Source organism: Pleuronectes platessa, chromosome 6 (genome assembly GCF_947347685.1).
Source record: "Pleuronectes platessa chromosome 6, fPlePla1.1, whole genome shotgun sequence".
NCBI lineage: Eukaryota > Metazoa > Chordata > Actinopteri > Pleuronectiformes > Pleuronectidae > Pleuronectes > Pleuronectes platessa.
This window is the reverse complement of record NC_070631.1, coordinates 12,334,035-12,358,003: the sequence shown is the minus strand read 5'-3', so window position 1 is coordinate 12,358,003 and position 23,969 is coordinate 12,334,035. Positions and strand designations below refer to the sequence as shown.

Here is a 23,969-nt window from a genome sequence, read left to right as displayed (position 1 = left end):
TTATTCTTTTTTTTTTTTATATTCAAATTCACAAAGAGCCTCACGTCTTATCTGATTCTCTGTCGGATAACACACCTGCACATACAGCTTACCTTGCTAAACCGGGTGCAACAACAAAGCCAGTCGATGAGAACAAACTCAAAAACACTTTAAGACCAAATCCTCGATGGCGTCGCCCTCGCAGCTCAGGACGAAAACGCAAATCACGAGTCGAACGAATGAAAAGTTGAAATAAAATTGGAAGTTCTGAAGTGAAACAGAAATCAGAATCTCATGAGCCACGTAGTTAGTCGCTTAAAAAAAAAAATCCCCCGCTGCAGCAGTCGTCCTTTGTTCCTCCTGCTGTCCTGACCCCCGCGCGGTCGCTAGGTGGCGCTCTTGCTCCACCAAACGCCTGCCGGTTCCCCAACTTGACCGCGCTGACGTCACGCCAGTCTGGAGCATCAAGGCCACTTCCACGCCGCTATTGGTCTGAAAATCACATGACAAGTCTCCCAGCATCCATAATTATGTTGCTGATATTTTTGCACCCCCCTCCAAAAGATGTCAGCATCCCACTGTCCTGATGGTCCCGCAGAAATCCCGTAGCCCCGACCAGTGGAACACACCACACGACCACTGTGTTGCCAAATGCAAAAAAAATGTCATGTCCGAATAACATAGCGCCCGGTAACTTCCTGATGGATTCCTTAATGGGAGGATCATCTTCCTTCAGGGGTGAGGGTTACTCCAGCAGCCCCGGAATGTACATCCACTCAGCCGCAGAGTACGGGTATTCAGTGATGAGAAACATGGGCAAGATTGGTCCGTCGCCACTCTCCAAACGGGACGAGGCTCCTCCGGGCGCCCTGGCGCTCAGCGGCTTCCAGGACAGGCCCTACCTGTCAGCCCAGCTGGCCACATGGACGCCAGCCTCCAAAAGCAGCAGGGACGAGCAACCTGTTGCCCAGTGTTTACAACCCTGCTCGTTTCCAGCGGGTAACGTCAAAGAGGAGGCGTTTTGTTGCCTCTATCAGGATGACAGCAATAAGGGGAAACACACAACAGAGCCGGCCACTTACATCCGGCTGGGGGACAATAGCTGCCGGCCTCAGCAAACTGCCGCCTCGTCCGGCGGCTGTTTCCAGGTGTACGGCGGTGGGAGGCCGCAGCAGGACGACCCGCAGCAGTTCCCCTCCGGCTTCTCCCTGACACACTTGGCGACATCTGTTGAATCAGCCCCGGCATCGACCATCAGCTGCGGCAAAGCGGCGCGGGAGGCAGCGAGAGAGGCTCCAGAGACAGATGGGAGTCCGGGCAGGAAGGAAGAGAAGGCCAAGAGTGACAGCTGCTCAGAGAACTCGGACGAGGAATTCAAAGGTAGATTAATACTACTACTAAAAATACTATACACAAATACCCCCCCCCCCCCCGCCCCCTAACACACACGCACACACACGCTCGCACATACACGCACACACTCATATGCACTTATGGAGACAAACACGTGCACACAAATTATTTGTTAGTTACAGCTTCCCCAAAATATTCCACTCGTGCATGGATGCATTGCTTTGTTTGTATGTGTGTGCGTGTGTTGTGTGCGTGTTGTTTTGTGTGTGCACGTTGTGTGTCAGGGTCCAATAATGCAGACTGGTGTTTGATAGCAGTCATATGGGCTGTATGGGCATTTGACAGCCCTCGCCTAGCAGGGGTTATGGTTCCCGTGGTATTTAACACCTTTCCATTAATGTGAGAATGTGAGATGGGCAGTTATCATTGAAATAAACACGCTCTCTCTCTCTCTCGCTCTCTCCCTCACAGACACACACACACACACACACACACACACACACACACACACACACACACACACGCACACACTCCTCTCCCTCTCACTTTCTCTTCCTCCACTCTCTCTCTCTCTTACATGGATCATATTCAATGTCAGACGGAACCATTTTTAACAGCACAATTTTGCACCTTAAATTTCTTGCAACGAGCCAATATAAGAAAATTTTACGGTTTTTATCTGCAGCCAAAAACGTTTTGCTGTGGCTTAATAATTGTATAACCTCGTTCCACATTTGTCATGCATGATATTTCAGAAATCAATCGATGAAGATAATTCAGAATAATTCCAGCCCAGTTTTTGCAGCATAATAATTTACAATAAAAGGTTCAGGTCTGAGCACACGTGTCTTTTCTTTTACTTTATTCTAAAAGTGGCAGATTGATAATAATCTAAAGAGTTTTCTGTCAAAACCACAAATGCCATGGTTTAATTAGATTTTATTTCAAACATTGTGATCAGTCGATTTATATTATATGTTATTATGCTCTCACTCACAATAATAACGGCCCCATGTGATAATCTCGCCCTCATAAATTGAAGCTAGCTTCAATTATGTTATTGCACATCCCTTCGCCTCTTTTTCTTTTGCTCCGGTCTAAACCTGGTTTCGGTTTGTTGTTATTTATGGGTTTGGCTAAAAGCTCCATACATGATAAGCTCCTTTTTAATTTCCTTTAATTTAATTGGAAGACATACCCAAGGCAAAGGGGGCGACTTTTTGAATATGTTCAAGTGTGTGCGTGTGTGTGTGTGCGTGTGTTTGTGCGTGTGTGTGCGGGTGCGTGTGTGTATCCTCTTAATCCCATATTAGTGAATTAAATGTTTTGACAATGATTAAATGTGGGCCACTAATTCAGTGTTCACATTAGGGTAATTATTACTGTAACCTGTATGTTGTGTGTGTGTGTGTGTGTGTGTCTCTTTGTGTTTGCATAAGAGGCGTTATTCCCCAGAGTCCACAAGCTAATCAAGGAATTAACTTAATGTGCAGCAGTGAGATTTGTCCCTTCTGTATCACACACATGTCTTGCTCCTTTGTTCCTGTTTTGATTTTATTATTATTATTATTATTAATCTTGCATTATGCTACAGAGACTTCCTAATGTTTTGAGATGAACCTCCCAATTTTTTTTCATTTGGCACTCGTGTGCAGAAGTAATAACATTTTTATGGGAGTCTGAGGTCCAACAAGACAAAAGAAGTGCTTACACACCCTAGTTTGATTTGATCTCATTATAACCATACGTCATACAAAAGCAATTTGCGAGCAGTAGGAGTTGTACGTGGGGTGTTTGGCGTCGTTCATTTGTTCAAGTGAGTCACGGAGTATCCTTCTGTTGCTGTTGGACGGTCTTCAACGTGCTTCTGAGAAATGGGTGTGTACGTGTAGCAGCATCCACTGTATCGATTGTGTCATGAAGCTGCATGTGACTCCCTGCACAAATCCTCCGGGCCTCTGCGGTCTGGCCCTGGTTGTAATTTCTCTGTGTTTTCCTCCGCTGCAGATGATTTATCCGCGGGGAAGACGATGGGGAGCTGGTTGCAAGCCAAGAGTGGCCGGAAGAAGCGGTGTCCCTACACAAAGCACCAGACGCTGGAGCTGGAGAAGGAGTTCTTGTTCAGCATGTATCTGTCTCGGGAGCGCCGCCTGGAGATCAGCCGGAGTATCAACCTGACCGACAGACAGGTCAAGATCTGGTTCCAGAACAGACGCATGAAGCTCAAGAAGCTGAACAGGGAGAGTCGCGAAAGGGGGCAGGGTGCAGTTTACAGCTACTCTTGAGGAGATATTTACGCACACACACATCAACATCTACACACACGCACGCACACACGCACGCACGCACGCACACACAAATTTGGACATAACACAGATATGACGCATGGCACAAATACAGACAGGCAGGCACTTATCATTCATCATTTATAAATTATCTGTCTTATCTGATAAACACACCACACACACGCACACACACACACACACACACACACACACACACACACACACACACACACACACACAAACACAAACACACACACCCTCCTAAATTGATGAGAGCACTCGACTAGACTTTTGATTTCCATGTGAACACTTGCTGCAGCATGGGGAAAGTGATGTTCTGCTACCTGGCGGTTACATTAACAAAAGAACAAAAACAAAACCAAACGAGGAGACGCTCTCCAGCAGCGCATCAACAACTCGTGGCACGTAAGCAGTATCACTCTGCTGAGCTATGATGAACGTTGTGCCCCTTCTCGTGCAGCTGCCTCCCCCGGTGTCTGCCGCCGTGCTGTGCAGTGTGCATGCACAAGATGATATCAAGCTATGTCATGGCACACGATTCCAAAACAATAAAAGGAGGGGGGGGGGAAACGGAAAGGTTTTATACCAACTTTGTCCTTCCCCTGATGGCACAGTGGTGGGGATGAGAGGGAGGGAGAGACACTGCGGATGAGAGAAGGAGATCATGGCAGGTTTAATAGAAGTGAGAGACCATAACGTTGATTTAAATATTATCCAGGTGACCACAGTAAGTCAAGGTCATAAAATTCTAATGTCAGGTTCGCCCTGGAAAGCGTTGGGGGAGGATTTTATGATCTGCAAATATAATGTGCTGCAGCAGTAAAAGATGCGTTTAAAGGTGTGTGGAGGAGGGCTAATCCACACAGTAGAGACTGCAATGTGTGCAGGATCCAGCCGAGTCGCCGGGGCTGGCAGGAGCAGCCACCCACCGCCTGCCCGGGATAGTGGGAGCTGCACGGGAGCATGGAGATAAGAAAGATGGTGGATAAAAGGGACAGCGACCGCGACGGCTGCAGGGACAATAACAACAACAACAACAACAACACGCATCACGGCAAACACGTGGATAACTAAACACGGCAGGAAGGCGTCTGCGGGAGGCGAGCGAAGGTAGGACTCATATTTCATGAATATTTCCACGTCCTGTGCAGGCGACTGTGCCACATCTGTCAGGGAAGCCTGCCTGACAGCTCATGTGGCACGCACGGTGCACGCCTGCTCACGCTGATAACCCACACGAAGTTGCGGATATTATTCAGCTGCTGTTGATTTCTTTTGTTTTTATTCCCCTCTGCTGGTTGTTAATATTGTTGGCATATTTGTTTGTGGATGCATATACTCTGATTTCATTTTAAGGGTTGCATATATGTACCAGCTGAGTACACGCTGTGCTTTGCAGCTACATACTACCCATGCTGTTACAACTTCAGGATATTAACGCTGACACGTTTCTTTATGAGTTAACTCGTCAACACGTGCATCGCCCTCTAAGCAGTGTAATTGAGAAAGTAGCCTGGCTGCAGCCTGGTGTGCTTTTTATTGTGCTGGTACTCGCCTTTCCTCTTTGTGCTGGATAGTGTTAATCCTCACTTGGCTTTGTGCATACATGCATTGTCCTTGTCCGTGGATTCGAACCCCCTATTTTTGCGCGAAGCTGAAGCGTGGTTTAGGTAGTTTCATGTTGTTGGGGTTGGCTTCCTGGCTCGGCAACAAGAAACTGCCTTGATTACGTCAGTTCGTCTTCATCAAGGGCAAAATTTCTGCCGAATTACCCCCTATAGTCCCACAGGTTCCCCCCGCAAATGGCATTGTAAATGAACTGAGCAGCAATATCTTTGGACAGAGACGTTTTCTTTCTTTGGCTGTTGTTTTGTGGCGGGCTGTAAAACCTCCCGAAGCTCTCACAGGGAGAATAGGTTGTAAACAACATGGGGTAAAGTTTTAGACTGCGTTGTGCTGCATCTGTCATCACTGGTTGTCTGCATGGGTTTAACGGTTTCAGCTGCTTTATGATCGGATATATGGATTGATAGATGGATGGATGGATGGATGGATGGATGGATATTTGGCTCTTATATGTTTATCCTGCAAATGAAGCAGGTATATAAATTGATGCGTATTGACATCCCGATGATCCCATGTGAGCAGTCTTTGTTCTTGTGTCTGTTCATGCACGACTCGTACATGTGTCTTTTTCTTCTCTGAATTAATTTTGTTTTTATGCCAAGTAGAAACATAATTATAAAATACCTGACAGTACACGATCTCAAATAATTTACCGATTTGACAGTTTATGCTTCAATGGCCTCACTCGTTCGGTTATAAATAAAAAAATTTCGAATTAAAACCTGTTTAATATTTTTTGCCCTGTGGAATATCTGCAATTATTGTTTTGTGCCTTTATTTTATTCCATATTTTCATTGTCCTGACTCGTGTTCATCCCAGTGTCAGAAGTGTTCTTCATGGAGATTAACATAATTTGTAATGCCCAACCTTTATTTTATAAAATAATTTCGCTCTACAAATACAAATAATTTAGTTTTTTGATGTTGTTCGGGGTTAAACTCCAGGAGCACCAGTACTGAACTATATGATTGTCCAATAGCATTGAAATGATTCAGCAAACATGGTAATAAATGTATTCACCTTTTCAATGAAGAATATAGCACATACACACATTTACATCATGAGTACAAGCCCAACTTTATTTTTCTTTTGCCTTAAGCCAAACCATTTGATAATTGACAACATGAATCAATAGCAGTGTACAAGCAGAGGTAAAATAAGGTCACGGAGGAAAACAGAAATCTTCAGGACAGATTATCGAGAAGAAACACAATCATTTATTTATGGAAGAGTCTGCTCCTGTGGCGTGGTCAGCATCTTTTTCCTTTTTTCTTGGCAGGGAGACCAGTGTTTATACCGGTCACTATTTCCCCTTGTTTTTCTCAGCCCCCTCCTCCCGTTGGCGGTGTTGCAACTGGAAGAGACAGTCTGGAATCCAAAGTCACTTTCATTCAGCTGCAGTGAATGAGTGTCTCCCTTGGAATGCATCACTGACAAAGACTTTACAGCGCTGGAAACAGCCCCGAACGCTGCACAGATTCACCCTAAAACCATATACACATAAAGCAATTTATTTCACTTTGTAGTGGCGCACAGGAACTGAGGGCTTCACACAGACACCTCCTCGGGACAGCTGAGGATGTGTTACTGCCACTGGCATGATCAGACACGAAGCAACTATGCTCACCACTCTTCTGCCTTTTGGGGTGTGAAACTGGATTTAGATTTTCAGATGTATATCTAAAAAAAAAATTAAGCATCTTGGGGCTGTTTTTGTACAATTTTACTCCAATTATTAAATGATAAGGTTGCAAAGACAATGGACAGTAGCTTTCTTTCTCTGGAAAATCTTCAGATATTTCTTCTTCTTTTTTGTTTCGAGCGTTTTCAGCCAAATGGTATTCAAAATGCGTTTTTCATATTTTATCATCATTAGGCTACTAATGAGGACCAATGTCCTATTTCACTGGTGTGGAATTATATATTAAGTCTGCATTACGATGGACCAAAATCCAAGCTAAAACTCATGATCTGATCTTTATTAAACAAGGATTACTCTTATCATATCTGTTATAATATACATTTCGTGGGATTAGCAAAAGATCCCACAATGTTTTATTCTGTAAAAAGAGGGAATTAGATTTGAAGTGTTTAGAATGAACACGTGTATCGGGTTTGGAGCTTTATTCTATAATTAAGACGCGTGTCTGGCTTCTCTGTTTCTGTGCTGATCACAGTGACTCTGATAATCGCGGTGGTGTCTGTTCCGCACATGGGGACTTTTATAAATAACTTCTGATATTCACTTTGAATTCTTCCATATGCACAGCTTGTGTGTGGATAATTTGCTCTAATGCTTAGATAAAGTAGTGATTGGTTTTCACTGCATCGTGTGTGTGTTCGGGGAAGAGATACTTCCTGTTTGATGTGGAGCGTCATGGCAATATTAACAGTGCTTAGGTCTATATGTTGTGATTATATCACCGTTACTGGAATAATGGATAACGCGCCTTTACACAATAAGCCATAAGATGTATGAGACCGTATAAAGACGCAGTATAAATAAGAGTATATTTACACGAACAGGAGATAACCTTGTCTTAATACGTCCATCTGCTTTGTGGTCATGAGGAAATAAATGCAGCATATTCTGTCGAATTCTGCAATTGAAACGTTTTAAATAAAGAATATTTAAATATTTGCTATGTTATTTAAATCGCAAGCTTTTCATGATGTATATTGCAGCTTTTTTGGTGTGTTTGAAGGTATCGTATTAAAAGCGTTGGTCCTCAAATAGTTAATTCAAACAGTAACGTATACACCTGCACCCAAACTGTGACTCGGTGTCAGGCTTCTTTCTCCAATTGACTCATAAAGACTCAAAACTGCTAATAAACGTCCTGTAAAACCAAAACAAGTCTGTCCACGTCAGCTCGGAGATACGCTGCACTGGCACAGCTATCTCATTCGTATTGGCTCTGTTGTTATCAACTTGATCGTGTGATAGAGAAATGCCAGAAACAGGCTCATGTGGTCGTATCAGTTTCAAGTATTATCTCAACCGATTAAGCCCTCATCGTCATATTTGAGGTATATGGGCACATCCTGTCTGAAACAGGCCGTATGTTCATGTTACAAAGTCAAAGGATAGATGGAGACAGACTGAAGCCTTCAAGAGGGCCAATGTGGGATTTTGGACAATAATAACAAAAAGGACTAAACTTGGCTCTAGAGGAGCGCAAAGTCTATTTGAAAGCAACTGAACAAACATTGTTGTTTGATTTGTCTCCTTAACTTTTACGCATTCTTTTATCTGGTCTTTGTTTTTGTGTCTTAACGACACTGGAGGATTTCTGTTGAACGAAATTAACTACTGTTATTTTTTGCTTTGTTCTCCGTATAGCAGGGTGTTTTTCTATGTCAAATGTTGTACGCAGCGTGACCATTTGATATAAAATCATACTGTTATCCATGCGGGATAGAAGCGTTTCTTTTGGACGTTTCAGGTGCAGTTTTGTTCGAACGTGGCACAAGACAGAAATCTGAGAAACAAGAAACAACTGAGGAAATCTGGATGATCTAGTTTTTATTATATCTCATCAAACATGGATAAACAAGTGGAATAGATACGTTGCTTAGAATATTATTACTTACTATAAATGGACACACACGCGCACGGGCTCAAACGCCCACGAGAACATAAAGGATTGAGGATTTTAGTGGATTACTGTGAACATGGCTATATGACTATATAATGTATTTATATGACCATATGTTATTGTAATAAATGGTCATTGGGCACTTTGTCATTCAGCTGTAATGGCAGCAGTTGAATTAACGGACTCAGAGCTTCAACCTGCAGAAAACACACGTACACACACACACACACACACTCTCATAGACACACACACACGTATACGATCTGGTGTAAGATGAGGTAAATGCAGATAGCGGCTTTATTCCTGTAAACATGTGGGGGAATATTTGAGTCTCTGCAGGCTGGCGCAGTCATCAGCGCACTCCAGGATACCGTTTGGCGCAATCGGGGTTCAGGTCTGGCGTCTGGCCTTTTAAATTTCATGGTTGAAACTGAACTCAGCAGCCATGACGCACATCGCACTTCCAGAATGCGTCTATACATACCGATTACATTTTGTGTCCTGCCATTTGCGCGAAAACTGAATATTGAATAACACGTCAGCTCATTGTGAACCGTGAGAAGAAATTTGGACAAACAAATGTGGAAATTTGATCAAATAGGTGACATCATTTTCCCCGCGTAGTCTGGGTTTGACAAAAAGTATCTTTTAATTTCAACACGTTCGGATTCAAACAACTATAACTTCAAAATTGGGTTTTATTTATAAGTTTTTGTCTTTGGTTTAGCTGTCAGCTCGTACTTTATGGATCATACTGCGCCCAGTTTGATTTAATTTCAGCGTGTAGTGGTTTGCACGGCTGCACTATTATAATTTCACTTTTACGCATGACCACTGTCTGATCTGCACGCTCTTATGCACACAGATATAAATATTTCTCTCTCATCTTAAAGTTTTAATGAGCCCTTTTTCTGACCGCCTGTCTTGTTTGTTTTTTTAACCAACCACTTGTCCACACTGAGAGAAAAACAAGATACAATGTCAGAAGTAATTACGAACACCATCACGCGTAAAAAACCCAGCAAAACAAACAGCCTCCGAAACCGCAGGCGGATAAAACATAAACGCACACACAGAATCAAAACATCCCAAAAAAACATCACCCGTCAGCATCTCTATTATTTCTTCACCCTAAAAGCACAAATACTATTTCGCACCAAAGTCACCGCGTCACAGAAATATAGCATGTGCTGTTTTAGTGGGATTTACTGATGCATTAGCTCTGCCCCCGTCCAGTCTGCGCACACATGCATTAAAGTTCCCTCATTATTATTTATGGTACAATTAGTCTGATTGTGTTCCCCAATGACACTGGTGCCTTCCTCGCTTTCCTCCGTCTCCTGCGCACGGAAGTGTTGTCTGATATTTGTCTCCTGCAGAAGAGTTCAGGGTTTGTTTTTACAGCCTAATAACTGACAAGCTACACCGGGGCACTGCAGGGCGAATACAGTAAAGTCCTGGCGTTGGACACAACACGAGCATGAGTCCGAATCATGAGAGCCCTCATTTGGTCGAACCTCTTCAACGAACCCGTTTACCTCCACTGCTCCTCTGTCCTCCTCCATCCTGGGTCCTCGGCCCTTTCTCATTCTCCTTGTCTTAAATATAAATAGTTTCACACGCATCTACAGTGGCGCTGCAGGTTTAATGCTCAGGCAGGGGGAACCCGGATGTACTCTTATTAACGACACGTTTATGAACAATCAAATGGTCCTCGTTAAAATTTATTGATGGGCATAAAAAACATGAACGGTCACCAGCCGAATATAGCCCGCTGTAGTGGGCTGCTTGTCAAGAATCCGAATCCCCTCCTCGCCTATCTCCCGCAAATCCCCACTTAGGAATTGTTTGGTCTGTTGCGCCATCGTTAAAAACAGTGCAAACTTTATTGTCGGGGTATCCCGCATCCCAGAGTTTGATTCCCCCCCTCGCCTCTGTGTCTATATATATATGTACATGAGCGCGTGGCTACTGTGAAGGCTCCTCTCTCTATTAAGAAATTAACAACATTCCGCAGGAAGTTATAAACCCTCCACGTTATCGAATGCTCTGCGGGTTTAATAAGGATAAAACTCGTCAACGATTCAATAAACACTTTAATGCTGTAACACTACTCCTCGCGGCAACGTGGGGCTACGGTGGTTTCTGCCAGACAGAGATTGATTACACCATCAAATAGTGCCTCGCTCGCTGTGAGACGCGACGCGCACAGGTCCCCTCCGCCACTGCACACAACCGCTAGTAACACTTCTAAATATCATCTTCTTATAGAAACAGGGCAGTGAGAGTTACCTCCAGTGCGTCCGAGAGGAAAAGGAGCGAGAGAGCGCATTCTTTAATCCGATTTATGTGCAACGGTATCCCAGGATAAGTGGCGCATTGATCCAGTGTACAATTTCTGTGGGGGTAAATATAATCACGTGACGACGAGGCAGCCAATAGCAGGCAGGGAAGCGTTGAGAAATAATTACCTGCCTTGATTGTTCTATGGCTAGATAAAAAAGTACACATACACTCCATATAATAATCGGATGCATGTAAAAGAGTCGGGGAGGCTTCGACATGTCGACCACGGGTCCCATAAGTAATTATTATGTGGACTCCTTGATCAACCATGAAAACGAGGACGTCCTTGCTGCGACTCGCTTCTCCGCGCCCGGTTCGCACCCAGCCGGCCCTCGACCGACGTCCCTAGTACCGGAGTGCTCCGACTACCCTTCCTGCAGCTTCGCACCCAAGGCGCCCGTCTTCTCCACCTCCTGGGCCCCCGTGCACTCCCAGTCATCAGTGGTTTACCATCCATACAGTCACCAACCTCACATAGGCACAGACTCGAGGTACGTGCGCTCATGGCTGGAGCCGATATCAGGCGCAGTGACTTTCCATGGCTATCCGGGAAGCGGCAGGCACTACGGGCTGAAGCCCGACGCCTTCCAGGAGCACAGAGCCGGAGAGTGCCTCGGCTCCGGCGGACGGACCTACGCGGATTATCTGTACTGCTCGTCCACTGACACGCGAGACAAGGCGCAGCAAAACATACCCTCTCCCGAGTCGGAGCTCCTGGCTTCGGAGAAACATAAAGACGAGAAGCCGGAGCTAGATCCGAGTAAGTTCAAGCTCCTGCAGTCTTTTACAGCCGGGTGGGAGTCTGTTGCTTTGAGATTGTGTAAAAACTGCTTTTGCTTTGGAGGCTTTTCTTTTAACGCCCCGCATGAAATTAGAAAGTGTTTGAGCCTCTTCTTTGCTGTGCAGCGCTGAATCGCCTCTGCTTTAGGGGGAGAAGCTTTAGGAACTATAAAAGACAAACGCTATTAGGCTGATATTGGGGCTATAAAACCAGACGGGGTTGTAAACATGGACTCAAACCTACAGGAAGACGTTGAATTTGGAGGGACGCTGCTTAATGTGGAAAACGTGCGAGGTGTTTCTATTTTAGACATGAGTCAATATTCATCCCTAAATGCTTCACGGTGCATTTTTACGAGCATATTTTTGACCCCGTGCCATCACATACAGCAAGTCAAGCCCCAATGAGTCGACTTTTAAAAAGGGAAATGTAGGCCAGTCGTGCGAGGTAAAGCCACACTTCTCCCTTTGACTCCCACTGGTTACACACTTTATTCACACGCGTAATAACGAGAGGATCCACACGCAGCGATAGTTGCGTTCAAAATCAGCTGTTTCTCTCCGGATCCAGAACAAATTCACATGCTCCCGCGGTCAACTTGAGGAATGTAGGGACACATAGGAGGACTTTCAGCACGGACCTGTAACGGCTTGAACTACTGGCCATTTTATGGGCCAATAAAGTGAATAAGCGCATTGAGTATTTTACGACGGGTGTGACTCGCAAGTTAAAGTGACAAGGAAGCAAATCAGTGCAGACTCGAGCTGAGAATCTCTCCCTCTAAATGTTGACGATCAGCTTCCAACACCAGAGCCCAGTGTGGTGTGTTTAAATGGACGCATCATCACCATCACCATCATTGGAATTGCTGTGAATCCAGAGGCGCGTCCCCCCCCCCCCCCCCCCCCCCCATGAGGCAGTAATTTGTCATCTAGTATCAGTTTTGATAATATCACTGTTTGTGTGTGTGTGTGTGTGTCCCTCTCCTCTTGTTTTTATTATTTTCATCTTATTTTAATTTTTGTTTACTTGCAGATAACCCAGTGGCAAATTGGATACATGCCCGCTCCACACGGAAGAAGCGATGCCCGTACACAAAGTACCCAGACTCTCGAACTGGAAAAGGAGTTTTTATTCAATATGTACCTGACTCGGGACCGCCGCTACGAGGGTGGCCCGGGTCCTGAATCTCACCAGAGCGGCAGGTCAAAATCTGGTTTCAGAACCGGCGGATGAAGATGAAGAAAATGAACAAAGAAAAGAACGATCGAAAAGAACAATAACGTGGACTGCAGTCTGGGGACTCAGGCGCGATGAACCAGTCACATGGACAGCACAAATGTACCAAAACACACGACGACCCCTTCCTCTCCTCCGCCCCACTCCCTCTTCTTCATATTTATCACTTTGTTGGATTTTGTATTAACCTTCAGTTCGAGACTGTTTGAGGCTGATCCTGTTTTTTTTCCAGTGAACACGTTGTGTCGAGCGTTTAAGAAAGAAACCGAGAAATAAAAAAAGAATTCAAAGACGATACCCACATCCTGTTTTCACTTTGAAATACCTTTATATGAATATCTATCATTTTCTTGTTCTTGTAATAGAAAAGTCTACCACAGCAGTTTGTTTACGTTGAAAAGAAGAAAGAAAAATACTTGAATTCTTTAGAATTTTCACAAACCCACAATAATTTATGATGTGAATGTTTCTTCTCTCATGTTTACTTCCTTTGTACGCTGTTGTGCAGGTGTTGTATTTTGTACAGACACAGAAAACATCTGCGATCTAGTTTGTCCTGTATTTTTTTTGTGATAGTTGTTGCTGTATTTGTGCATCTTCTCTCTCTTGTTTTTTTTTTTTTTGGGACTGTAGTCTACGAGTTTAATTATAGAGTGTAGACATAGAAACTCTGCAAATATAAACATAATCACTAAGTGCTTGTTTTCTGTATTTATTGTGACTCAAAGTGGACATCACTCGTGTGCGCATTTGGTCATTAGTGCACGGCTGCACACGAGGGCCCAACGAACTGCACCTCGACTCGCATAATATCTTAATTTAAAAAAGCCGCAGAGAAAGTGCAGCCACACTCAATCATCATTGTACTAGCGAGGCCGCAGATCGCAAACATTTAATAGTTTTCTAATTAATTGTGTCTCCACACAACTCTTCCTCTGCTGTGTTTTGGTCGTGTACAGCTATATAAGGCCTCGATGGGCTCTGCTACTGCGCACAATGACGAAGCCGAAAGCCTCACGGTGTCCGCGCAGTTACGACTTTAGCAGACAGAGTTGTTTTCATTTTGGCTCTGTGTTATTTCTTTATTCTGGAATTTAAATCAGCCACATTTTCAGCTTTAACAAGTTACGCACATATGGAGGAAAATGTGCGTACAAATCATATAAATGCACATTTACCATGTGGAGAACATGTACATTAGTCCTAAAATAATAATAGTAGTAATGGTTTTGCGGCAGATCATTATTTCTGCTGTTGTGTTTACATTTTTACTAAAGTGTGTGTGTGTGTGGGGGGGGGGGGGGGGGGGGGGGGGGGGGGGGGGGGGGGGGGGGGGGCAGCAATAGCCATTATTTCAGTGTGAACTCCAACACAAACTAATTTTAGGAGAGCTAATTCAAATGCACATAACACTATACCCTATTTGAAAACTTTTGTTCGAATATCACATTTCTAAGAACGACGGCAGATTGATTTGTAAATATAAACCACTGCTGCGTAGCTTATTTGTTTTAAATCTAAATCAAATCTCCTTCTAAATTAGATAACACTTCGCAGAAACCCTCAGACTGAATCCGAGCAGCTGAGTTTTAGGTGAGAGTACAATTTCCCATGTCTCGCATTTGTTTCCTGGGATAGGCCTAAATTGCCTTTTTGTGGTGGCGAACAATACGGACAGGATGCAGCAATTTCAAAGGCCAATCCAGCACATTTCCGCTCGGCTTGGACGAAAAATGCCAGTTTTACAGCCCCTGTTGGAGCTCGGCTGTTTGTCTCAAATGCAGACGAACAAAGCAAACTCGACTAACTGGCTAGACGTCTGGGCTAAATTACTTTATGGTTTTAATGGACGGTGGTGGTGGACGCGTTCAAAGGAGAGTCGTGCGCACTCTTCGTGGGGACTTCTGGCCTGATGGGCATCCGCAGCCCCTCCGCACTACCTCACATTGAGTGGTCTATTAGCCCACAGTTAGATGGGAAAACGTCAATAGTTATTGTTTATAAGTATGGCTGCTGAAAAGCACGCTGGTATACAGCACCTGCAGGTTATACAGGGGCTCTGGCGTTAAATGATAAAAACACACTGATAAAGACTGGTTGTACAACACGGGAGAGTGGAGCTTTGTGCTTCCAGATGTGCTGGTAAACAGCTGCTTTATTTAAGGATAAAGACCAGAATCATTCAGGCTTTGGACAAATGGGGAGATCCTTTCTTTCCACGCCACCGCTGTTTCTTATTGGTGGACTCACTCAGATTAAGGTACGTATCTCGACACTAGATGGCGCTGCTGGTCCACGTTTTCGAGCAAAGTGTGTGTATGTGGAATGGGTTTTTCTTTTTACTGCTCTGTGGCTTGGCTCAAGAATGAATAGCAACCTATCGATGACAAAATGACAGATATGGTCCCGCACCGCATTTTGCGTAATAGGCCACAGAACAGCATTCAGGAATGCACTGAGGTGCTTGGCGTGCTGACAAGAGAATGTGTGCAGACACTGGATCTATTTTAAATTCATCTTTTATCATTATTATACTATTCAATATCCGTCTATGTTTTGAGTTAAATATTTATTTCAGTAAATGCCAATTTTTTGTTTTGAAAAATCTTATCCCATCTCTAAGATTTTATGAACCAACGTGGCTGACGTGGTATTTTTATTACCTTTCATCGTGTGTGCTCTTTGGAATTTCCTCTCTCGAGCCTACACAGGAATTACTTTTAACGAGGGGCAACAATATACTCATTTCTATAAATATATAAATAGATTATTACGACGTTATGTGTTTGTAATGTTGCTATTTTTAAAATAGTTTTTGGTATTTTTAATGCTGTGAAGAATTATTTATCATTTAAAATGTTTTGGTGGAAAAACAAACCAAGTAAAATTATAATGAACAAAGAGTCAGGGAAGCGTATTCAAAATATATAATTACTACTTTAATAGCAGTCATAAAAAATTCAACATCAACTACATTACATTAATACAATACATGGCAACAATGACAGCAGGAATAGCAACAGCATTATACAATGAATTGCAATCAAACAACAACCAAACATAATAATCACAATAGTAATAGTAATAATAATTTAGGACATGCAGTTTGTTTTCTTTAAAAAGAGCTACCTGCTTATTTGTACATTTCCATGTTTTACTATATAGGAGCATCTGCACCAGCGGTTCAAAGCACCCGAGAAATGTGCAACTATGATTGTCAATCTGCATATTTATAGAGTGTGAACGGTCTATAAATTCGCCCCGTGCGCCTTTCATATTTTACGATGATGCGTATAAAACGTCAGTAACCTCACAAAAACCACACTGGCATATTTGGAGAGAGGGGGGGAGGAGGGAGAGAGTCCATACGACTATTGAGCGTGGAAATGTGCGCGTGTTGATTGTGGCTAAACATCGCATGTAAAATTTTATGAACTCCTCCACGTGGGAGATTTACTGCTCATCCTCGTCGGTTTTACGGGGTCAGTAAGCGGCACCCTGTATTCATAGGTCGTGTTTATATTTGCGTGTGTCGGTGTTTTACAGCGCACGGTGCAAAGTGTGCCGCTCTGCTCCTGCGGCTCGGCGACGTGACACGGCCGGGACGTTTTTGTGTGAAACCCCGAATGATTCGCCTGTGTCACACGGCTCCAGTTGTGTTTAGCTTTTGTACCGTTGTGTAGAATCGCTTTTAACGAGCTCCTGCAGTCAGTAAAAGGTCAACTATTCTCTAGGAACGGGTGTGTAACCTTCGTTTGGGCCTGAGAGGGCAAACACCAGCTCGTGACACCTTTACACGGTGGATACTCCTGCTTCACGAAGCTCACAACCTCCACGCACAGCGAGACACGACAAACTATACACTCAGACATGTGGTGGAAATGCATCATGCTTCACAGTCTTTATATTTTAACCGTCCCCGTCCCCCCTCGACTCCATTGATCAGCTCGTCTTTTTAAGTTGTAAATACGACATTGATCACGTTTAAAGCCTCTTGGGTTGTTGGTTATGATGAGTGTAGCTCCTCTCAAGGTGGATATTTATACGTAAGGGCCCACGTCTGACCGGTCACAGAGAGATGAAGGGGTGGGGGGGGGGCGGGTAGTGTGGATGAGGAGGAGGAGGGGGGAGTGGGGGGTGCGCCTGTGCATGGTGGGGGTGGTGGGTGGGAAGCTCAACAAAAAAAAGAAAAAAAAAAAAAAAAAAGGAAAAAGACAGAAAAGAGCAGCGTCTGTGACTGTGCCGGGCGAGCAAGTCAGCTTCTAACCCGTACACATCCGAAGCACCAGCCATGAGCCGGGTTTGAGCCTCGGAAAAAAACACACCGCCACCCCACTCACGGCTGCGAGAGAAATCCGATGAGAGGAACGGCTCGGAGAGAGTGAGCTGCCGTAGATTGTCCAAAGGGGCAGCGTTTCTCCTAGTTCCGGTTTGTCTGCCTGTGCGCGCTGCGCGAGTTGGGACCCTAAACAAAAGGCTGCCATCATCCTAAAGGAGATATTCCGCTGCGAGAGAGCCCGTCTGCTTGATGCCAACCAAACATGAGCTCCTATTTTGTTAACCCTCTTTTTTCCAAATACAAAGGCGGCGAGTCACTGGAGCCAACTTACTACGACTGCAGGTTTCCACAAAGCGTCGCCCGCAGCCACACGCTGGTCTATGGACCCGGAGCAGCCGCGCCGGGCTTTCAGCACCCGTCCCATCATGTGCAGGACTTTTTCCACCACGGGACCACGGGGATCACAAATCCCGGATACCAGCAAAACCCCTGCGCTCTGGCGTGCCACGGAGACGCAACGAAATTTTATGGATATGAAGCCCTTCCGAGGCAAACGCTTTATGGTACCCAGCAAGACGCAAGCCTAGCGCAATACCCAGACTGTAAATCGTCGAGCAGCTCTAACCCCGGAGAAGGACAAGGCCACTTAAATCAAAACACCTCTCCCAGTCTTATGTTTCCTTGGATGAGACCCCACGGTCAGAATCGTACAATTATTTCCTTTTCTTTCTGTGTTGCTCGGTGCGCGCGCCTGTGAGTGTTTGTGTGTTTGTCTGTGTGTGTGTGTATGTGTGCGTCAGCGTATGTCTGCCTGTGTGTGTTTGTCTGCATGTGTGCTGAATGTGCCTGAGCACATGTGTGTGTATATATAAGCGAGTGTGACTCAATAACTATAAAACGAAATAAGTGAGGGAACATGATGGGGCACATACAACCTGTACTGCAGGCTGCTGTTCCTCTGCAGCACATGTCCATACAGGGCTGAGTTGTTGCTTTGAAAAGTGCCTTTTAAAACACTGGATTGCTCATCGCAGCTCATGACACCAGCTCTTTCAAGTCAATTATCGTTCACATAAGATATTTCACAAACTCCGGAAAGGCACTGTGGGGGGGGGGGGGGGGGGGGGGGATGAATAAGTCATAGTTTAAAATATGATGCTACCACACAGCTCAAAAGGAGCATGCAGAGTGACAGGGGGGTTAGCTGCAGACACAGCATGCCCCGGTTTATCCAGAATCCGGGTTTTAAGGATTTGGGAGTAATTCGACCCACAGGCCCAACGTGGCTCAGACTCAGACGGCCATAATCATAAAGGCTTTGTAGACATTACCTCTTCCATTCACGGATCATCATGTTCAGGCTATCAGGCTACATTAACTCCACACAGGTGTAAACCTCATTTTTATCTACTCAGAGACATTTAACAGTAGCCATGCCCCCATCTGTTGTTACAGTGCACCTTCACCTCTTTCCACGCTATACGTTCTCCTTATTTGTCCAGTGTGTGTGCGTGTGTCTGTATCTGTGTGTGTGTGTGAAAATCAGGCATTTAGGTAAACCACTCGTATTACCTTTAAAAGGCTTCCATCTGAAATAGACCATAACACACGAGGTTTGTAGGAACATGCCATAATATACATATAATAATTCATAATTAATAGACACACTCTTTTTTTTTTAAATAAAAAAAATACACTGTCTTCTCATACTCACCTATAGGAACTCTTTGGTGAAGTGGGCGTTAAGTTGCATCAGACAGCTGATCACTCCAGCAACTGTTAATGGCACAAACAGGACGGAAAATTACCATTATTACTTACAGGATTTTTATTTTGAAATAGATATTACTGAAAATAGATATTACTGATAATGTACACAACTTTTAAATAAAGATATTTCACGGTCTGTCAGGGTGGATATGAGCTGGCACATGGGGTGAACGCCAGGATTATTCATGCTGATGGGGAAAAAAATATGCAATTCAATACAGAATTAATAAAAGTCATCTGCATGTATTTTTTTTTAATGGGGAACCGTCCTGCTAACCTTTGGCTTTATTTCATTCAAGCCCCAGGCAGACGGAACGGGAGGCAAACCTACAGTCGCTACCAAACTCTTGAACTGGAGAAGGAGTTTCTCTTCAACCCTTACCTGACCCGTAAGCGGAGGATCGAGGTGTCCCACGCCCTGAGCCTCACCGAGCGGCAGGTGAAGATTTGGTTTCAGAACAGGAGGATGAAGTGGAAAAAAGAGAACAACAAAGACAAGTTTCCGGGTCAGAGGGGAGAGGCCGAAGCCGAAGCCGAGGGCGAGGAGGAGGGCAACGAGGACGGTGAAGTGGAAGAGGCCGAGGAGAAAGAAGCGGAAGAGAAAGAAGAGACCAAGGAGTGATTTTATGGTCCTTTTTTATGGTTATATGGCTGAAAAAAGGAAGAAAAAAGAGAGAGAGAGGTCCCATAAACAGGGGAAGAGTCACAAGGAGGCAGAGAGCGTCAACTTTATGACCACCCTTTCATTTTGTCTAGAGGGAACAGGAATCCCAACAATATTGCTGTCATAAATAGACAAGATTCTCCCTTCTCACGTTTCTCCAACATCGCATTTCCATTTGAAATTTTCTAGAGGCTACACAAGCTTGTGGCATTTTGTGTTACTTTTTTGTAGTAGGAGAAGGGGGAATAAATCTAAAAACGCATGTTAGATGGAAAATGGCTTAGCTCTTATTATTATTATGATTACTATTATTTGTTTTTTAACTTTCACAAATTTGCTTTTTAATAATAACAACATCAACAGCCTAGCCAATAAGATCAAAGACATGACCAACGCCGACCTGTGTTGTAAATAGATTATAGCCTACATTAAAAAAATAAGATCATCATTTCAGTCAGAGTAACCAATGTAGGCCTATAACTTAGTCGTGAGTGTTCAGTCATCATCTTCATCATCGCAGCAGTTACATTGGCCCTCAGCCTGTGTAGAAACCCACACGTTTTATTCTTCTAATTGTTACTGTAAACTGTTTTACTCGTCTTCATGTGAATGGCCTAGACAAAGATTAGCCATTATAGCTCCTCAGACATCTTCTTGTTTTCTAGGATATACCAGGGAAATGCAATCGTTTGAAATCCTTTGATGCTACCTAAAACCTGGGGAAATTGCAATAGAGATTTCTGAATATAAGAGATTTCATATGGTTTTAATTTTGAAAGTGTTCTATATCAAAAAAACCTTATATTATTAAGTTATGTATGTAGCATTTACCCAATATTACAATATACACTTGTTTGAAGACAATTTGTGAGTCTTGGGAAGAAAATTATAGCTCAAAGCCAAGCGAACAAGTTCGAGATTGTACCACGGCACTACCTAAACTCAGAGCCTTGCCTTTGCAGAATTTATATTCCACACTTAAATGGCATCGCTCTGATTCGATCGCAAGCTATTTCCCCAACAACTAAAACTGCCTATGACGCACATTTTACTGTGTATGATAATACCTGCTACAATTACAAGGATTAAAACAAAAAAAAAGTAAGGGAATTTTTATTTCAATGTGCTGGTGATATAGCGTAGTTGTTTTGCACTGAATATAATCTTTATGTACGTCTTGTTATATATTGATGTGAACAATATGCTCGTTTCCTGGTGTTTCTCCTGTGAAAGACGGATTTGTGTGTCCCCCGCCATTGTTGATGTAAAAATCACGAATAAACAAGATGGCTCACAATCATTTCTGGGTTTCGTTATTGATATTACCGCCTCGGTGGTTCTGCAGCTACTCACCGGCTTCCACGCAAAACACGTACCAAAATATGACGCATGCATACGTGAAAGTGATAAACTAGTAATCTGCAAATTATTTGTATTTATTGATTGGCCGATTCAAAGTTTTTCTCTTTAAGATCGAGACTTTTAGATGCGATAGAAACAATCAGGGCTGGATACACAGCCCTCAGTTTTCATATCATAACACTTCAAGAGGTGATTTGTATCAAATAATCCACCCCTCAACTCGAAATACACCAATGCTGGTGTTTTGATGATGCTTTAATTTCCAGCCAATGTTCGCTAAATGTTTAACAGGCGGCGGCAGGAGGGAAGAGGAATGCTCGAGCATATTTAATCGCCCATTCTCTGAAGTTTGCATAATTTAAACTTTGCAACTCGATCGATTAAATAAACGCCAGACTTGCGTTTGCGCACGTATCCCTCCCTTTACCTTTTAAGGAGAGGCTGTGGGTCCCAGTCACAGCATGCGCACTCTCCAAAGCCTGGGTCGTATTTGATTCATCTGCTTAATAAAATATCAAAAACAAACTTCCTCTCTTCGGGGAGGACGCCAACCTTTTCTTAATGAATCTTGGGATGAATGATGGCGGTTTGAGATGAGATTAACAAACATCTGCTGGCGTGTTATGTTCATCATCAGACTAAATAATGGCAGAGCATGAGGGAGGCTCGGGGCGCTGGAGGTGTTGCGTCCAGACGGAACCTCTGGAATCAAAGCGCGTGAGAGGCCAAGTGCAGGTAAAACACCTTGAGTCTCATCTTCTCCTCCTGCTGTGTTTATGGCCACCGCTTAAAAACGAAACTCATATATGAGCAGCAGCCAACCATAAAAGCAAGAGCCACGTTTATTTGTGCACAGCAACGTGCCTCACATACATCAATCCGGGTCACTTCGAGTGTTGTTACATCTGCTCAAACACCAGGACCTGCTCGATTATATTCACAGAAATCCGATCCCCTTTTTTCAAAACGTGTAATCGGACCTCTCTGTCTTCCACCTAGCGTTTGAAGCAGATTTTCATATGTATTTCAGAGCTGCATTTTTACTATTGAAGGCCCAGACACGCCACTGTGCTGGTGCTGCTGACTTTCCCCTTTTTTAAATTTGACTTTCTCATACAAATATATTAGTTCTACTTAGCAACTGATTGCTGCTGTCGTGTGTTCCTGTGGCTGGAGTCGGTGTCAAGCATCTAAATTATTTAAAGCTCCTGGTGAGTCCAATCGCTCTTCTTCTTTTTTTTATCTGCCCAGGTAGGCCTATTATGATACTAAACTATTTGAGCCTATTAACTATTAAGCTGAAGTGATCCATGCGGTGTGTATGTGAGACACTGTGTGCGTTAATACTTAAACTGCGTATACTGGTATCAGGTGTGAGCGTCAGGACACCGCTATCCCTCAGAGGAATATATACTAGGCCTATCGTTAAATGAAAATTCAATGTGTTTATTTTAATTTTAATTTAACAGGTGCACAGTTTGATTTGGAAAATTCAGACTTATTTATATACATTTTTTTTAAAGACAGATGGAAAAGAAAGTAGCTGAAGCTGTTTGTTCATTTCATATTTTTTATTTACATTCAACCCCAGTCAAACTAACCTGTGGAGAAAAACACGAGCAACAACTGGCATCATTTCGTGTGCTTGATTGGTCAAATTCAACGAGTTGCATCTAAAGTGCAGTGTTACAGAATTTACATTGTGCAAAGTCTTTTTTTTTATTCAGAAACTCACCTTTAATATAAGACAAGCAAAGTACAAAATCAATACAACAGAAGCAAATGGAGTTTTGCAGATGCTCACTTCAGTGTCGTTCACCGCTCTCTCTTTTCATTTTTATTTCTTTATTTTTCCCTTGAATTAATCAATGTTGCTTCAAAGCGCATCTTCCTCATCCAGGCTCTGTATTCCTCTGTTTGTGTCCGTGTCTTCTTCAGAACATTTCCGGATGTGTGTTCCCCCCCAAGTCGCAGCAATTCTGTGCCACTAATTTCGGGGGGGCCCTCTGTGTGTGTGTGCGCGTTTGTGTACTTTTACCATAGGGTTGACATTGCCAATAAAGTTTAGTGGACCCGCCGTAAACTTTATTGGCGGTGTAAAAGATAGGTCCACATCTTTTTTGACTGCGTGTGTGTAGCCGAGGCTCAGTTTGGAGATCACGGCCTGCAAGGACAAGATGCACCGCTCATCCAAGTACGTATACAGAGACATTCTGATTATTTATTTCATTCGTTGCAAATTCCTTTTTTCATATAAAAGAAAAGCTAGAGCTCTCTGCTCTGAGTCATCAAACCTGCGCGTTGGACTCAAACTAGAGGATTTCTCCTCTATTGTTCATCTTCGATTCTCATATTTTCCATGTATTTCGATTCTGTAATTCTGCAGATGGCGAAATAATCATCTCATAAACCCAGTGGTTGCCTCGTGTTGTCCATATATGTCACATGTAAATTTCCAGGTCCATGTTTTCATAAGGCAAATATATAGTTTCTATACTCTGCATGTCCGGGAAAACCTGTTGAAAGTCAGAACCAGATTTACAGTGTGGCAGTAATGTTATTTCCTCCTTGTCATGAGGTCTGATAGTTTATGTGCTGCGGTTGTTCCCCGTAGGCTCCATCCCCACCTTACCTGCTTTTCCAGTTGGTGAAAAATTATATGAG

The 23,969-nt window shown here is 43.6% G+C and overlaps 3 protein-coding genes across 3 annotated transcripts; all 3 read left to right on the top strand.

Moving 5' to 3' along the window:
- Positions 1-482: 482 nt before the first annotated feature.
- Positions 483-3,617, top strand: hoxc10a (homeobox C10a). Its single transcript, XM_053425209.1, has 2 exons — positions 483-1,359; positions 3,340-3,617. Exons 1-2 carry the CDS (start codon positions 642-644, stop codon positions 3,615-3,617), a joined length of 996 nt encoding a protein of 331 aa, XP_053281184.1. The 5' UTR covers positions 483-641.
- A 7,809-nt stretch (positions 3,618-11,426) lies between these two features.
- hoxc9a (homeobox C9a) lies at positions 11,427-13,274 on the top strand. The gene is given in 5 exon segments (XM_053425934.1): positions 11,427-11,970; positions 13,027-13,094; positions 13,096-13,161; positions 13,163-13,186; positions 13,188-13,274. Coding segments are annotated over 5 exon segments (789 nt in total).
- A 4,497-nt stretch (positions 13,275-17,771) lies between these two features.
- hoxc8a (homeobox C8a) lies at positions 17,772-20,610 on the top strand. Its single transcript, XM_053425935.1, has 2 exons — positions 17,772-18,207; positions 19,579-20,610. Exons 1-2 carry the CDS (start codon positions 17,772-17,774, stop codon positions 19,899-19,901), a joined length of 759 nt encoding a protein of 252 aa, XP_053281910.1. The 3' UTR covers positions 19,902-20,610.
- The last annotated feature ends 3,359 nt before the right edge of the window (positions 20,611-23,969 follow it).